This window comes from Balaenoptera acutorostrata, chromosome 3, assembly GCF_949987535.1.
Source record: "Balaenoptera acutorostrata chromosome 3, mBalAcu1.1, whole genome shotgun sequence".
Lineage (NCBI taxonomy): Eukaryota > Metazoa > Chordata > Mammalia > Artiodactyla > Balaenopteridae > Balaenoptera > Balaenoptera acutorostrata.
Window position 1 is genome coordinate 66,494,454 of NC_080066.1, and position 18,602 is coordinate 66,513,055.

General features: G+C 35.6%; 1 protein-coding gene across 1 annotated transcript; it reads left to right on the forward strand.

Annotated features, from left to right (window-relative positions):
• Positions 1–41: 41 nt before the first annotated feature.
• Positions 42–16,615, forward strand: THAP10 (THAP domain containing 10). Its single transcript, XM_057543751.1, is given in 4 exon segments — positions 42–528; positions 15,081–15,209; positions 15,211–15,229; positions 15,329–16,615. Coding segments are annotated over 4 exon segments (774 nt in total). The 5' UTR covers positions 42–99; the 3' UTR covers positions 15,526–16,615.
• The last annotated feature ends 1,987 nt before the right edge of the window (positions 16,616–18,602 follow it).

Sequence of the window (18,602 nt, forward strand, 5' to 3'; positions counted from 1 at the left end):
GGGAAGGAGACAAGGCGTACGCGGAATCCGGCAGGTGAGTACTCAGGCGGGGCGAGGCCGTGCGGAGGGCTCTCGTCTCCCAACCCGGAGTCAGCTGCCATGCCTGCCCGCTGCGTGGCCGCCCACTGCGGCAACACCACCACGTCCGGGAATTCGCTGTTCCGCTTCCCCAAGGACCGGGCCGTGCGGCTGTTGTGGGGCCGCTTCGTGCGGAGCCGCCGCGCCGACTGGTACGAGGGCAATGACATCTCGGTCATCTGCTCCGACCACTTTGCTACCGCCTGTTTTGACGTCTCTTCGGTTATCCAGAAGAACCTGCGCTTCTCCCAGCGCCTGAGGTTCGTGGCGGGCGCCGTGCCCACCCTGCACCGGGTGTCCTCCCCGGCACCTAAGGGGCAAGAAGAGGGAGACGGGGCGGGCGGCCCCGAGCAGGGAGGCGAGCCCCAGGCAGTCAGGCAGCCCGAGGCTGCCCCGGGGCCAGCCTGCTGTACACTCCTCCGGGCCAGGAAGAGGGCTGCGGCTTCACAGGTAAAGGGCCACCCAGGAGTCCCCCGAGGGTCGTTGGAGGACCCCGGGTCTGTGGCTAGACTCCTACACTTAGTGTCGTCTTGGGAAAGTCACCTCACCTCGAAGGTTTCTGTTTACTCAGTGATCTCCAAGAGCCTATTTAGCATTAACACTGTGGAATTATAGTTTTTTCTACCTCCTCTTCCCCAAAACACTCTCATTCTCCCTCTCTGTCTCTGTCTGTCTGTCTCTCTCTCTCGTCCTTCAGATTATAGAGTCGCCTTCACTCTCCGCTCCTGAGTTTTTAAATAGAAAGTGTTTAATTTGAGCAAATTTCAAGGAATGGGGTGCTTGAAACTGTTTCTGCTTACGATATTACATAAGCTTGAGGAATTATCAATTATACTGTCAAAATGGCGGGGGAAGGGGGATACGAGATGCTGATGAAGATGGGGCTTGCTCATAAACTGTCCCTTCCCACTCCTAAACTTCCTCTTGACTGGCTGCCTTTAAATTAAATCGTTCCAGTGAACTGAACATTCCTGTCTTGCTCTCTTCTGCCTACTTTCTCGATACTCATAAGAATCGATTACACTTATTTTGCATCTGGTCACTGCTGCCTTCTTGCCCACTTCCCATCTTAAAGAAGACTTCTCAGTCTTCTTTGAGTTAGTCAAACTTCAGCCCTATCACCATAACATAGATTAAACTATGACTCTTAATTGGATCTAAAATGTGTTCAGTTTTAGAGATAGGAGGAATTCACCAAGAAGTCAGGTGACTTGTAACTGACATTTTGGCTTGGAATATATAGAGGTATTCGTTGAATTTTAGAGCTGAAGGAAACCTAAGTGCTCATCTAGTTCAGACTCACTATTTATGTGCAAGGAAGCCAGTCCAGGAGGTTAATTTCCTCAGGAGCGTTTTCTCTAGGTCTAATTGCCAGACAGAAACTCTTCTGCCATACCAACCTGCTTCCTACATTGGGGTGGATGCTTAAGACCCTTTAATGACATCCTGCAATTGTTAGGATGAAGAATAATATTACTAACACAATGTACAAGTCTCTGCGTGCTTTTTGCCCCTGCCTACCACACCAGCCCTATCCCAGCCCACCGTCCTTGTTGCTCACTGTGCACCAGTCATGCTCATCTTTTCAATTTTTTTTTCTTTTAATTAATTAATTAATTATTTTATTTTTGGCTGCATTGGGTCTTCGTTTCTGTGCGAGGGCTTTTTCTACTTGCGGCGTGCGGGGGCCACTCTTCATCGCGGTGCGCGGGCCTCTCAGTGTCGCGGCCTCTTTTGTTGCGGAGCGCAAGCTCCAGGCGCGCAGGCTCAGTAGTTGTGGCTCACGGGCCTAGTTGCTCCGCGGCATGTGGGATCTTCCCAGACCAGGGCTCGAACCCATGTCCCCTGCATTGGCAGGCAGATTCTCAACCACTGTGCCACCAGGGAAGCCCCTGATCTTTTCAATTTTTGAACATGCTGTATTCTTTCCTACCAATAAGCCTTTTCCCCATTATTTCATGTACTGCCCTGGAATTATGCCCCTGCCATTTCCCATCATCATCAATTGAGTCCTTTTACTTTAAAAATCTGCTCAAACATCCTTCCCTTTTGATTCCCTACTTATATATTCTCATTCTTCATACACTTCATTAGCACATATACTTCAGTTGCACTCATCACAGTTGTCATGAAATAATTGTATAATTTGCTTAATGTTTGTCCTCACATTAGAATGTAAGCTCTGTGAGAGTAGGGATCTTATCTGATTTTGTTCGCTATTGTATTGCCAGCAACTAGAACAATATTTTGCAGATTTAAGGAATTCAATAAATATTTGTGGAATGATTATGTGACTATGAGAACAGTTTTTTTAGTACACTAAAATTTCATTTCTCTGCCAGCTTCCCTTCTCACCAAGCTGTATACCAGTCAAGACATCTGCCTCTTCCTTGAACCATCTATCCACCATCATTGCCTAGCCAACCTTTACCCAAGCCCATATATGTACATCTATATATAGATATATATAAATATGTAGTAAAAGAGGTAAATATTAAACATGTGCCACACACACCCTTACACCATTTTTCTTCCTCATAATTCGACCATCTAATCAAAAATTGCGAGAAGAAAAGCCAGGCTAATAAAACAACCAAAGATCTTATAATACAACAAAGGCTAACTATTGAGAAATCTAGAATAGATACCAACTCTGTTTTCCAATTAGTAAATATATCCAGCCAACACTTCTAACAATCCATATTACATTAATATACATGCTGAGTCATTAGGGAACTATGTGTAGGTTTTAATAGTAGTACTTTATATAAAGTTTAAAAAGTTTATTTAGACTTGATAGCAATAAATTTTTAGCCGGTCTGGATTGAGAACCCCAATAGCATCTCTAAGAAAGTTTACTTGTGCCACCTTTCACTCCTTCCCCCACTCACTGTTTTTCTTTCCAAGACCAACTGACTAAACAGCAAATTTCCAGTCACTCTACAATATTTATTGAGGAGCTATTGTAAACACTGTTTTGGGTGTTTTGTGCTATATGTACATAAGTAGAAGTATGAATGTAGCCTATCTTTAGGGAGGTTGAGGAAAGATTAGGGGCCACCTCCAAGGAAAAAAGAGGGTTCTGATGAGCACCATACACTGATATTTTGCTTCGTATAGCTAGAATTATTGTCTCTCCATAACTGTTAATTTTGCATCCTTGCTTTTCTAACCAAACTGTATTTTTTAAACTTTAATTCAAATATAGCAAAACACAGGAAAGTGCTTAAATCATTAAATTATCAGAAACTGAACATGTGTAACTACTATAGGTCAAAGAATTAGAACATTACTAGCAACTCAAGAGCCCAAGCCTAGCTCCTCCTCCATCCTCAAAGCAACCAAGTTTGCTTTCTTTTGAACTTTATGTAAGTAGAATCGTACTGTAGGCATTTCTTGCATCTGGCTTTTTTGTTCAACATTATATTTGTAAGATTCATCCATATTGTTGCATATAGCAGTAATATGTTTGCATTACTATATAGCAGTTTATTGTACGAATATACCAAAAAATTTTTTTAGCTCTTCTGTTGTTGGACATTTGGGTTGTTATCATTTGGGGGCTATTAGAAGTTATCCTGCTGTAAACATCCTTCTACATGTCTTTTTCATATGTGCACACGTTTCTGATGATATATACCTAGAATTTCTGAGACATAATATTATATTAAACTTCAGTAAATAATACCAGATAATTTTCTAAAATAGTTGTACTAATTTACACTACTAGAAGCATAATTAGAGCTTACGTTGTTTCACATTCTTGCCTACACTTGGATTGTCGGTCTTTCACATTGAGTCTTTTTGAAGGGTGTGTAATGGTGGTTTACTTTGCTTTCTCATTTCATAAATGACATTAGTAAGGGAACAACTTTTCAAATGTTAATTGAACATTTGGATAGCCTCTTTGGCGATATGCCGATTTTTCTGTTGGATTGTCTTTTTCTTGTTGATATAGAGTTCTTAATAAATTCTGTCTTCAAGTCCTTTGTCAGTTAAATATGCTTTAACTACCTTCTCCTCTTCACTCTTAATAGTGTGTCTTTTGATGTACTGAGCTTTTCTTTTTTTTTTTTCTGTGTACTTAGTTCTTAATTTTAATGTAGGCCAACCTAACCATCTTTTTCTGTATACTTAATGCTTAAAGCATGCTACTTTGCTGTTTTCCATAAACTTACTGTTTTTAGTCTTTACATTCATATCTACAACCCATTCAGAATTGATTTTTGTGTATGAAGTGGAGTTTGTTTCATTTTTTCCTCATATAGATACCCGATTGACTCAGCATCTTTTATTGAAAAGGCTAGCATTTTGTCATTGTCCTGCAGTGTCAGCTTTGTCATAAATCAAGTTTTCATATACACATTAGTCTGTTTCAACATTTTAAAATTCTGTTCCATTTATGCTTGCCTATCTTTACACCATTATCACAATACTTTACTATAGCTTATGTTAAGAATTAATATCCAGTTGGCATATTTTTCTGACAAATGCTTATTTTCAATAATGATTGTGTTTTATGGTATTAGTTTAAATGTACTTGCTAAAATTCTTTATGAGACCTTAATCTAAACCAAAGTTGAGGTAATCAAGTAGTTTTACTTTATATGGAGGTTACTATTGAAATTAAAAATCACAGAGCAGAAGAAATAAAATAAAGCACATGGTCATTGTACAGCCCCCCCCCACAAAAAATTAATATCCAGTTGATTAATTCCTCTTACCTTGTTCATCTTCATGGATGTCTTGGCTATTTTGGGCTCTTTAAATTTCCATATATATTTTAGGATTGGTTCATCAATCTCCACAAATTATCTGTTGCGATTTTGACTGAGAGTGCATTGAATTTTTAAATGAATGTGGGGAGAAAGAGCATATTGACAATATTCTTCCAATCCATGAACATAATGTATCCCTCCATTTATTTGGGTTTTTACATTTCTCTTAAAAACATTATTGCATTCTATATAGAGGTCTTCTACACATTTCATTAGATTTATTCCTATTTGATTTAGCTATTATAAATAGTATTATTTAAAATTTTATTTTCTATAAATGTATGTGGATATATTGATTTTTGTTGACCTTGTAACCAGAAACCTTGCTAAACTCATTTATTAATTCTGATAATTTGCAGATGCTTTTGGATTTTCTACATGTATAAAAAATATATGCATATAGTTTTTGATGTTTATGCTTTTGTTTCTTATTCTTCCTATTGCACTAGGTAGAACCTCCATTACAGCGTGGGAAACAGAAGAAGTGATGGGGAATCCTTTTCTCATTCCTATTTTCAAAGGAAAAGTCATTAATATTTCACCATTTGATATGATTTTTGCTATAGTTCTTTTGGTAGCTGCTCTTACCATAAAAAGAAATGTTCCCCTCTATTCCAAGTTTTGGCTACAGATTTAAATCATAAATGATGTTGAATTTTTTCAAATGCTTTTTCTGAACCTATTAATGATCACGTATATTGCTTATTATTCTGTTAATGTGGTGAACTTTATTGCCTGGTTTTGAAATATAGAGTCAAACTTGCATGGCTGAAGCAAACCCAATTTGGCCAAGGTGTATTATTCTTTTAGGTATTGTTTAATTTGATTTGTTAACATTCTATTTAGATTTTTGCATATGTGTTCATAGGCAAAATTGGTCTATAGCTGTTCTTTCTTGAAATGCCTTTTTCAGGTTTTGGTTTCAAGATTATGCTGACCAGTTTGGAGTTGTCCCCTCTTTCATCATTCTCTGGAAAAGTTTATATAAATTGGCATTATATGTCCACTAATAAATTTGATATTAATATTTTGTGGAATTCACTGAAAAAGACACCTAGTCCTGAAGTTTTCCTTATGAGAAGATTTTTTAATGATGGATTCAATTGCTTTAATAGTTATGGGGTTATTCAGAGTTTTTCTGTTTCTATATCCATTTTGATAAGTTGTATTTTTCTAAAAATTTGTCAGTTTAATCTAGATTTTTAAACATATTGACACAAAAGTGTTCATGATACTCCATCTTTTAAAATTCTTTATGATCTGTTAGTAATTTTTGCTTTTTCATTCTTTTTATCGATTTTTATTAGTCTTTTCAAAGAGTGAACTCTGCCTTTTGATCTTCTGATATTATTTTCTTTTTATTTCTATTATTTATTATTTCTTCCCCTCATATTATTTTGTTCAGCTTTGATTTTTAATTGATACACTAGGTTTATACATTACTGAGCTAAAATGATTAACATAGACCTTTTCCTATATGTTTTCACATTAAACAAACTTGTTAAAATGTGAAAACTTCACTTAAACACTAGGATATCTTTACATATTCAGATGTAGTATTTCAAACAAAGGAGACCTTAAGGATAACTAACTTGCTTATGTGAAGACGAAATATTGAATTACCAAATATTTCAAATTTTGCCCAACTGCTTACATTTTTTTAACAGACTTCTAGTATTCTTTTTAATTGAAGTATAGTTGACTTACACTTATATTAGTTTTAGGTGTACAGCATAGTCGATATTTTTATAGATTAGACTCCATACAAAGTTATTATGAAGTATTGGCTGTATTGCCTGTGCTGTACATTACATCCTTGTATCTTATTTATTTATTTATTTATTTTTGAATTTTATTTTATTTGGTTTTTTTTAGAGCAGGTTCTTATTAGTCATCCATTTTATACACATCAGTGTATACATGTCAATCCCAATCTCCCAATTCATCACACCACCACCCCCACCCCCCCACGGCTTTCCCCCCTTGGTGTGCGTATGTTTGTTCTCTACGTCTGTGTCTCTATTTCTGCCCTGCAAACCGGTTTATCTGTTCCACATATATGCACATATATCCACATATATTTGTTTTTCTCTTTCTGACTTACTTCACTCTGTATGACAGTCTCTAGATCCATCCACGTCTCTACAAATGACCCAATTTCGTTCCTTTTTATGGCTGAGTAATATTCCATTGTATATATGTACCACATCTTCTTTATCCATTTGATGGGCGTTTAGGTTGTTTCCATGACCTGGCTATTGTAAATAGTGCTGCAGTGAACATTGGCGTGCATATGTCTTTTTGAATTATAGTATTCTCTGGGTTTATACCCAGTAGTGGGATTGCTGGGTCATATGTTAATTCTATTTTTAGTTTTTTAAGGAACCTCCATACTGTTCTCCATAGTGGTTGTATCAATTTACATTCCCACCAACAGTACACGAGGGTTCCCTTTTCCGCACACCCTCTCCAGCATTTATTGTTTGTAGATTTTCTGATGATGCCCATTCTAACTGGTGTGAGGTGATACCTCATTGCAGTTTTGATTTGCATTGCTCTAATAATTAGTGACGTTGAGCAGCTTTTCATGTGCCTCTTGGCCATCTGTAGGTCTTCTTTGGAGAAATGTGTATTTAGGTCTTCTGCCCGTTTTTTGATTGGATTGTTTGGTTTTTTAATATTGAGCTGCATGAGCTGTTTATATATTTTTGAGATTAATCCTTTATCCTTGATTCGTTTGCAAATATTTTCTCCCATTCTGAGGGTTGTCTTCTCGTCTTGTTTATAGTTTCCTTTGCTGTGCAAAAGCAAAAGTTTTATTAGGTCCCATTTGTTTATTTTTGTTTTTATTTCCATTACTCTAGGAGGTGGATCAAAAAAGATCTTGCTGTGATTTATGTCAAAGAGTGTTCGTCCCATGTTTTCCTCTAAGAGTTTTATAGTGTCCAGTCTTACATATAGGTCTTTAATCCATTTGGAGTTTATTTTTGTGTATGGTGTTAGGAAGTGTTCTAATTTCATTCTTTTACATGTAGCTGTCCAGTTTTCCCAGCAGCACTTATTGAAGAGGCTGTCTATTCTCCAGTGTATATCCTTGCCTCCTCTGTCATAGATTAGTTGACCATAGATGCGTGGGTTTATCTCTGGGCTTTCTATCCTGTTCCACTCATGTATATTTCTGTTTTTGTGCCAGTACCATATTGTCTTGATTACTGTAGCTTTGTCATATAGTCTGAAGTCAGGGAGTCTGATTCCTCCAGCTCAATTTCTTTCCCTCAAGACTGCTTTGGCTATTTGGGGTCTTTTGTGTCTCCATACAAATTTTAAGATTCTTTGTTCTAGTTCCATGAAAAATGCCATTGGTAATTTGATAGGGATTGCATTGAATCTGTAGATTGATTTAGGTAGTATAGTCATTTTCACAATATTGATTCTTCCAATCCAAGAACATGGTATATCTCTCCCTCTGTTGGTATCATCTTTAATTTCTTTCATCAGTGTCTTATAGTTTTCTGTATACAGGTCTTTTGTCTCCCTAGGTAGGTTTATTCCTAGGTATTTTATTCTTTTTGTTGCATTGGTAAATGGGAGTGTTTCCTTAATTTCTCTTTCAGATTTTTCTTCATTAGTGTATAGGAATGCAAGAGATTTCTGTGCATTAATTTTGTATCCTGCAACTTTACCAAATTCACTGATTAGCTCTAGTAGTTTTCCAGTAGCATCTTTAGGATTCTCTATGTATAGTGTCATGTCATCTGCAAACAGTGACAGTTTTACTTCTTCTTTTCCAATTTGTATTCCTTTTATTTCTTTTTCTTCTCTGATTGCCGTGGCTAGGACTTCCAAAACTGTGTTTGAATAATAGTGGTGAAAGTGGACATCCTTGTCTTTTTCCTGATTTTAGAGGAAATGCTTTCAGTTTTTCACCATTGAGAATGATGTTTGCTGTGGGTTTGTCATATATGGCCTTAATTATGTTGAGGTAGGTTCCCTCTATGCCCACTTTCCGGAGAGTTTTTATCATAAATGGGTGTTGAATTTTGTCAAAAGCTTTTTCTGCATCTATTGAGATGATCATATGGTTTTTCTTCAATTTGTTAATATGGTGTATCACATTGATTGATTTGCATATATTGAAGAATCCCTGCATCCCTGGGATAAATCCCACTTGATCGTGGTGTATGATCCTTTTAATGTGTTGTTGGATTCTGTTTGCTAGTATTTTGTTGAGGATTTTTGCATCTATATTCATCAGTAATATTGGTCTGTAATTTTCTTTTTTTGTAGTATCTTTGTCTGGTTTTGGTATCAGGGTGATGGTGGCCTCATAGAATGAGTTTGGGAGTGTTCCTTCGTCTGCAATTTTTTGGAAGAGTTTGAGAAGGATGGGTGTTAGCTCTTCTCTAAATTTTGATAGAATTCACCTGTGAAGCCATCTGGTCCTTGACTTTTGTTTGTTGGAAGATTTTTAATCACAGTTTCAATTTCACTACTTGTGATTGGTCTGTTCATATTTTCTATTTCTTCCTGGTTCAGTCTTGGAAGCTTATACCTTTCTAAGAATTTGTCCATTTCTTCCAGGTTGTCCATTTTATTGGCATAGAGTTGCTTGTAGTAGTCTCTTAGGATGCTTTGTATTTCTGCAGTGTCTGTTGTAACTTCTCCTTTTTCGTTTCTAATTTTATTGATTTCAGTCCTCTCCTCTTTTTCTTGATGAATCTGGCTATGGGTTTATCAGTTTTGTTTATCTTCTCAAAGAACCAGCTTTAAGTTTTATTGATCTTTGCTGTTGTTTTCTTTGTTTCTATTTCATTTATTTCTGCTCTGATCTTTATGATTTCTTTCCTTCTGCTAACTTTGGGTTTTGTTTGTTCTTCTTTCTCTAGTTCCTTCAGGTGTAAGGTTAGATTGTTTATTTGAGGTTTTTCTTGTTTCTTGAGGTAGGCTTGTATAGCCATAAACTTGCCTCTTCGAACTGCTTTTGCCGCATCCCATAGGTTTTGGAATATCATGTTTTCATTGTCATTTGTCTCTAGGTATTTTTTGATTTCCTCTTTGATTTCTTCAGTGATCTCTTGTTTATTTAGTAACGTATTGTTTAGCCTCCATGTGTTTGTAGTTTTTACGTTTTTTTCGTTGTAATTGATTTCTAATCTCATAGCGTTGCGGTCAGAAAAGATGCATTATATGACTTCAATTTTCTTAAATTTACTGAGGCTTGATTTGTGACCCAAGTTGTGATCTATCCTGGAGAATGTTCTGTGCACACTTGAGACGAAAGTGTAATCTGCTATTTTTGGATGGAATGTCCTATAAATATCAATTAAATCTATCTGGTCTATTGTGTCATTTAACGCTTGTGTTTCCTTATTAATTTTCTGTTAGGATGATCTGTCCATTGGTGTAAGTGAGGTGTTGAAGTCCCCCACTATTATTGTGTTACTGTCGATCTCCTCTTTTATAGCTGTTAGCAGTTGCCTTTTGTATTGAGGTGCTCCTATGTTGGGTGCATATATATTTATAATTGTTATATCTTTTCTTGGATTGATCCCTTGATCATTATGTAGTGTCCTTCCTTGTCTCTTGTGACAGTCTTTATTTTAAAGTCTATTTTATCTGATATGAGTATTGCTACTCCAGCTTTCTTTTGATTTCCATTTGCATGGAATATCTTTTTCCATCCCCTCACTTTCAGTCTGTATGTGTCCCTAGGTCTGAAGTGGGTCTCTTGTAGACAGCATATATATGGGTCTTGTTTTTGTATCCATTCAGCAAGACTGTGTCTTTTTGTTGCAGCATTTAATCCATTCATGTTTAAGGTAATTATCGATATGTATGTTCTTATTACCATTTTCTTAATTGTTTTGGGTTTGTTTTTGTAGGTCTTTTCCTTCTCTTGTGTTTCCCACTTAGAGAAGTTCCTTTAGCATTTGTTGTAGAGCTGGTTTGGTGGTGCTGAATTCTCCTAGCTTTTGCTTGTGTGTAAAGCTTTTGATTTCTCCATCGAATCTGAATGAGATCCTTGCCAGGTAGAGTAATCTTGGTTGTAGGTTCTTCCCTTTCATCACTTTAAGTATATCATGCCACTCCCTTCTGGCTTGTAGAGTTTCTGCTGAGAAATCAGCTGTTAACCTTATGGGAGTTCCCTTGTATATTATTTGTCGTTTTTCCCTTGCTGCTTTCAATAATTTTTCTTTGTCTTTAATTTTTGCCAATTTGATTACTATGTGTCTCGGCGTATTTCTCCTTGGGTTTATCCTGTATGGACTCTCTGTGCTTCCTGGACTTGGGTGGCTATTTCCTTTCCCATGTTAGGGAAGTTTTCGACTATAATCTCTTCAGATATTTTCTCGGGTCCATTCTCTCTCTCTTCTCCTTCTGGGACACCTATAATGCAAATGTTGTTGTGTTTAATATTGTCCCGGAGGTCTCTTAGGCTGTCTTCATTTCTTTTCATTCTTTTTTCTTTATTCTGTTTCACAGCAGTGAATTCCACCATTCTGTCTTCCAGGTCACTTATCCGTTCTTCTGCCTCAGTTCTTCTGCTATTGATTCCTTCTAGTGTATTTTTCATTTCAGTTATTGTGTTGTTCAACTCTGTTTGTTTGTTCTTTAATTCTTCTAGATCTTTGTTAAACATTTCTTGCATCTTCTCGATCTTTGCCTCCATTCTTTTTCCAAGGTCCTGGATCGTCTTTACTATCATTATTCTGATTTCTTTTTCTGGAAGGTTGCCTATGTCCACTTCATTTAGTTGTTTTTCTGGGGTTTTAGCTTGTTCCTTCATCTGGTACATAGCCCTCTGCCTTTTCATCTTGTCTATCTTTCTGTGAATGTGGTTTTTGTTCCACAGACTGCAGGATTGTAGTTCTTCTTGCTTCTGCTGTCTGCCCTCTGTATCTTATTTATTTTATTCCCAATAATTTGTACCTCTTAATCCCCTTTCCCTGTTTTGCCCCTCCCTCCACCTCTCTCCCCACTGGTAACCGCTGGTCTGCTCTTTGTATCTGCGAGTCTGTTTCAGTTTTGTTATATTCCTTCATTTGTTTTATTTTTTAGGTTCCACATATAAATGAAAATATACAGTATTTGTCTTTCTCTGTCTGACTTATTTCCCTAAGAATAATACCCTCAGGGTCATCCATAGTGTTGCAAATGGCAAGATTTCATTCTTTTTTATGGCTGAGTAATGTTATGTATTTATATGCCACATCTTCCTTTCCGTTTGTCTGTTGGTGGACCCTTAGGTTGCTTCCATGTCTTAGCTATTTTAAATAATACTGCTATGAACATTGAGCTGCATATTAAAAGATTTCCAATATTTTTCTTTAATTTTTTAAGGCTTTATTTTTTTAGAAAAGTTTTAGGTTCACAGCAAAATTGAGGGGAAGATGGATTTCCCAATTACCCCCTGCCCCCACACATGCATAGCCTTCTCCACTATCAACATCCCCCACCAGAGTGGTACATTTGTTACAACTGATAAGCCTACACTGACACATCGTTATAGCTCGAAGTCCATCATTTACATTACAGTTCACTCTCTCATGTCTCTACTTTTTCAATTTTTATTTACCATTCTTTCTTTAACTTCTTGAGCATTAAATTGGATCATTGATTTCCAGAATTTTCATAGTGAATGGCAGATGGGATAGCTAAGTTTGACATGCTTATTTCCCAAATGTAGAATTCAGTAGAGTTTATTGTTTGAGGGAAAACTCCTGAAATGAAGATACATTAGAAATATTTTGTGAAGTAATTTTTTGAATGGTGTTAAAATTGCAATCTAAATTAAGACTAATTTTTTCTATACTATTATGTACATTTAAGACTATATATGCCCTTCTATGCATGACATTAACTGAATCCCACAAGTTTTAGATTTTGAATATTTTTATTATTATTTAGTGTAAAATATCTTCTAATTTCCACTGTAATTTTATCATGGGTTACTTAGAAGTATATTTTAAAATTTCCAAACATGCTGGTATTTTGTAGTTATATTTTTGTTATAGACTTCTAGGTCAATTACACTGTGGCCAGAGAATATAGAGCATATGGATTTAATCTTTTGAAATTTATTGAAACTGTATTAGGCCTAACATAGGTCAGTTTTTATAAATGTTCCGTATGCACTTGAGGTGAATGTGCTGCAGTTGGGTACAGTTCTCCATATATGTCTATTAATCATGTTGTTTAAATTTCTTATATCCCTATGGAATCTTTGCCTGCCTATTAGTTACTGAGAGAGGTGTGTTAAAAATCTTCCACCTCGGTTTTAAATTTACATATTTAGTCTTCTAACAATTTTTGTGTTACATATTTTGAAGCTGTGTTATTATGTAGCACCAATATAGCAGCACCAGCTTTCTGTAGGTTAGTGTTAGCATATTACATCTTTTTTACACCCTTTTATTTCAATCTTTGTGTATCCTTAAGAGTTTAGGCCTTACTGTGTCTTATGGTTGCCCCTTTGAAGACAATGTATCTTTTTTCCTCTGGCTCCTCCTAAGTTTTTCTCTTTGTTTTCCAGTTTTACTGTAATATGCATAGATAGGGTTTCCTTTGTTTTTATTTTAGTGAATACATTTAGTACTTTTGTAAAACCATGTCTTAATGCCTTGTATTCATTTTGGTAAATTCTCAGATGTTATTTGTTCAAATATTGTTTCTGTCCCATTTTCTTTCTTTTCCTTTGGGACTACAACTGTTATTATATATTATGCTTTTTCATCTTTTCTGCTATATCTCTTATGACCTTTTCTATAGCCTTCATCCTTTTGTCTTTCTCTGCCTCATTCTAAAAATTTTCTTTTGATTCATGTTCCAGTTGATTAATACATATCTGGAAATTCTGTTTCTTAAATTTTTAATATAAAGAAGTAATCTTGTATGTACACAAAAATTTTTGTTCAAAGATTTCTAATATTATGGATTGTTTTAATAAATTACAGTGTATCTGTACAATAGATTTTATGCAGCCATAAAAATTATATGTAGAATATTTAATAACATAGAAACATGATGTATTAAAGAAGAAAACAGGATTATAAAACATATGTTCCCAATTTTTAAAAATACATAGAAAAAGACAAAAATGATACCAAAATATGAAGTTGTTAGCTATGAATGATGGGATTACAGCTAATTTTTTTTTCTTTTTGCTTCTCTGTATGGTGCAAATTTTCCTCAGTGATACAATGTATTACTGTTATAAAGGGAACAAAAGTTATTTTTTAAAGCCTGAATAAATTCCTAAAACTCCATTTTATCAGGAGTACATCTGTTTTGTAAAGAAATATATACTTATTCTAGACCTTGATAATGCTTGGCTTAAAAGTAGAAGTAGATTAGCTGTCAAAATTAGTCATAACTATAAACACAAAGATAAAGACTTCAATTTTTATTTAAATCCTCAAAAATATTAGGTGTAATTCTTCATGTTACAAAGGGACTCTTCACAAAAGTTTCTTCATAAAGGTTCTTTAACTTGGGCATTCATAACCTGTGTTCCAGCAACCAAGAATGCTTGCTAAAATTTTTTTCAGTGGCCTAGGTAAAATTACAAAGTACTTTTTTTCATTTCTCTATCACTTATTTTTTCTTCCCACAGGCCCTCTTACATTTTCCAGGTATCTTTTCTTAGCCTCTTCCACATAATTTCCAGGTACTCAGTCTTACATTACCTTCTGAATATCCAAATTCTCCTCCTTTCTACCTCTTACTTCTCCCATAAATCAAAATTTCCATTTCACATTGTAACTTTTCTCAGGAAAGCATAAAAACACTCAAGCATATTATCTTAAATTATTTCTCTGTCATGTATAAAGGACTGATGATTAGGTTTTCTAGAACGATGCTACTGCTTTGCTATGATATATTTAATACTATTATAATAATTTAGTACTAGTAGTATTATCTCTTCCGAGCTGTTGATTTAGGGAAAATTTAATGGGTTGTCAGCAAATAGCTTAATAGCATATAGATTTCTGCTTGACCACAATGCTTAGAAATAGATTTAGAAATAGTAAAGGACAGTATGGCAGACTTCTTAAGAACTTGGACTATGGAGCCAGCTTGCCTGGGTTCAAATTCCAGCCTTCCTAATATGTGACCTTGAAAAGCATTATCTATACTCTTTCACTGTTTGTAACTTTTAGGAGATAAAACCATATAAAGAAGGCCTTACCTTCAGTATAATTCTCCTCTGATTTATATTTTTAGATTGCACATGAAAATCAAGTTACACAAACACAGGTCCATGCTGATAATCTATCTAATGATGTCACTTCAGTACCTACTCACGGTGAGGAAGGCCCAGTGCACAAAAGTACACAAATATCTCTGAAGAGACCCCCCTCACTACAGTGTGGGTAAGTTTTGACTTTTCAGTTGATTGATCAATTGAATTGGTCTTTTGTATATGAAAAGCAAATTCTAACTCATAGGTAATTGTGTTTATTCTCCTTCAGGTATTCAGACCAAAGTGAAAGTGTTTGGAACACGACTATGTAATGCAACTACTCAGACTGATGAATTGTGGTCTAGAACGTCCTCTCTCTTTGACACTTACTCCGGTGACTCAGAAACAGATGAGGACTGGGATATCAAGAGTGAACAGAGTGATTTGTCTTACATAGCTGTACAGGTAAAAGAAGAGACCTGTTAACGCAACATCAAATGATTTGATGTGCTCTAGGTTTTCAAATCTTTGCTCAGATAATTATCTCTTTGCTCTTGTAAATCTTTCACCTCAAGATAACTTGACAGTTGAGTATGCAGAATTTGTTTAGCTCTAAGGGAAAAATTTGCCTGTCTGCCAAGATAATAAAGGTAGTCCCGCCCACACCTCCCCACCCCCCGCTTCCACCTTTTTTTCTTTTTTCTTTTTATACTTTTGGTGCAAATCAAGTCATAAAACAAAACCACAATAGCAGCATTGCCAGATCAAGATTAAACATTGACTGTTTAAGCTTAGTTCAGAAGCAACGCTCATATGGGACTTACTTGACATTCACGAGTTAGAATGTCAATGTTGTAAATAATTTGAAGATGAAGAGCATACCAGTGAGCACAGCTAGGTCTGATACTACTAAATGATTTGAGGGTAAACCAGGACATTTACCCTTGATTATTATTTTCTATGTTATTTATTTTTTAGTCTGTCCAGTTGTAATACTATTACATCTATGAATCAGTCCCTGTGAGCATTTCTGGTGAAGCTATGTCATTTACAGAAAAATTTCAAAGGGAATCAATTTAAATAGAGATAGAATTTCATATACTTAGATTACCTTGATAATGAAATCCGTTTGCCTCAGTTCCTATTACATCAAATTAATTAGTTTGATTAATTTAGATAGAAATTATTAACATCATGCAAAAAGAAGTATTACATTTCTAACATATCCCCATTTTAGAAATTAGGTTTACCTCTACCAATACCACTTTGGGAAATAAGCATGTGAAACTTAGCTGCCCCATCTGCCATTCACCAGGAAAATTTCTATGGCAGTTTTGTACCATGAAGTAATTTATTACAGTAGTTTCTGAGAAACTTATTATAACTCTGATCTTGTATTGAAAATAATAAAAATAAATGTCCATTTTACATCTCACATGTCCTGTTAGTTCTGCATGATTGGAAAAACTTGCATGCATTTTATCCTCAAAGGTTTAAATAATACACCAAAGTGATTTTCTTCCAAAGCTAATTTCATGTCTGACTTAATTTGAACAGTATAATTTTAATTAAAAATACAATAGGGCTTCCCTGGTGGCGCAGTGGTTGAGAATCTGCCTGCTAATGCAGGGGACACGGGTTCGAGCCCTGGTCTGGGAAGATCCCACATGCCACGGAGCAGCTGGGCCCGTGAGCCACAACTACTGAGCCTGTGCATCTGGAGCCTGTGCCCCGCAACGGGAGGGGCCGCGATAGTGAAAGGCCCGCGCACCGCGATGAAGAGCGGTCCCCACACTGCGATGAAGAGTGGCCCCCACTTGCCGCAACTAGAGAAAGCCCTCGCACGAACCAAAGACTCAACACAGCCAAAAATAAATAAATAAATAAATAAATAAATAAAGTAGCTATAAAAAATTAAAAAAAAAAAAAAAAATACAATAAAATAAAGTATTAATAGAAGGTGTAAGCCTGAACAATGATTACGTAAACACATAGCATTATTATTATTATTATGATTGCTGGTTTGGCTTGAATTTAAGATAACTATTTAATGTTTTAAGAGAACGTTATGTTTTAAAATTAAGCATATAAATCTTCTGGAACTAAATATTATCGGGGGGGGGGTACCTGTTTTCCCTTGAGCTTTGAAACAGTGTATCTCCTTAATTTAAATCATAATGAATGTTATATGCCCATTCATCCCCAAATTTCACTGCCATGGGTTTACTTCATTTCTATATGTTAAACAACTTTGACAGCCATAACAGCACTTTGTGTTCTTTTTTTACTAATAACTTAATTTTATTTTTCCTATCAATTGAAAATTTAGATTTGGTTGGTTGATTCAGATGATTTTATAATGAATTGTGTAATGTTTCACTGCCCTAAAGTAAAATGAAATACTGGCTTTATTTTATTTTATTTTATCTATTTTTTTTTAACATGTCAATGCTTTTTTCCCAGTTTTATTGAGATATAATTGGCATATAGCACTGTATAAGTTTAAGGTGTAAAGCATAATGTTTGACATATGTATCATGAAATGTTTACCACAGTAAGTTTAGTGACTATCCATCAGCTCATATAGGTGTAAAATTAAAGAAATAGAAAAAAATTTTTTCCTTGTGTGAGAACCCTTAGGATTTACTCTCTTAACAACTTTCATATATAACATACAGCAGTGCTAATTATATTTATCATGTTGTACATTGTATCCCTAGTACTTATTTATCTGGTAAGTGAAAGTTTGTACCTTTTGACCACCTGCATCCAATTCCCCCTCCCCTGACCCGGCTCCTCCAATAACCACAAATCTGGTCTCTTTTTCTGTGTTTTTTGTTTGTTTTTGAAGTATAATTGACCTCCAACACTATGTTAGTTCCTGTTACACAGCATAGTGATTCCATACTTCGCTATATTTCAAAATGATCACCAGGGTAAGTCTAGTTACCATCTCTCACCAAACAAAGATATTACATAATTATTGACTATATTCCCCACACCATACATTTCATACCCTTGACTTATTTTGCAACTGGGAGTTTGTTCCTCTTAATCTCCCCCACCCAATTCTCTCCTTCCCCCACCACATTCTCCCCTCTGGCAACCACCTGTTTGTTCTCTGTATCTATAATTCTGTTTCTGTTTTGTTATGTTTGTTCATTTGTTTTATTTTTAGATTCCACATATAAGTGAAATCATACAGTATTTGTCTTTCTCTGTTTAATTTCTTGCACTTAGCATAATACCCTCTAGGTCTATCCATGTTGCTGAAAATGGCAAGATTTCATTCTTTTTTATGGCCGAGCATATCCATTGTGTGTGTGTGTGTGTGTGTGTGTATACCACATTTTCTTCATCCATTCGTCTATTAATGGATAATGCTGCAATGAATATAGGTGTGCATGTATCTTTTGTAATTAGTGTTTTTGTTTTCTTCATATAAATAGCCAGGAGTAGAATTGCTGGATCATATGGTAGTTCTATTTTTAATTTTTTGAGGAATCTCCATATTGTTTTCCATAGTGGCTGCACCAATTTACATTCCCATCAACAGTGCATGA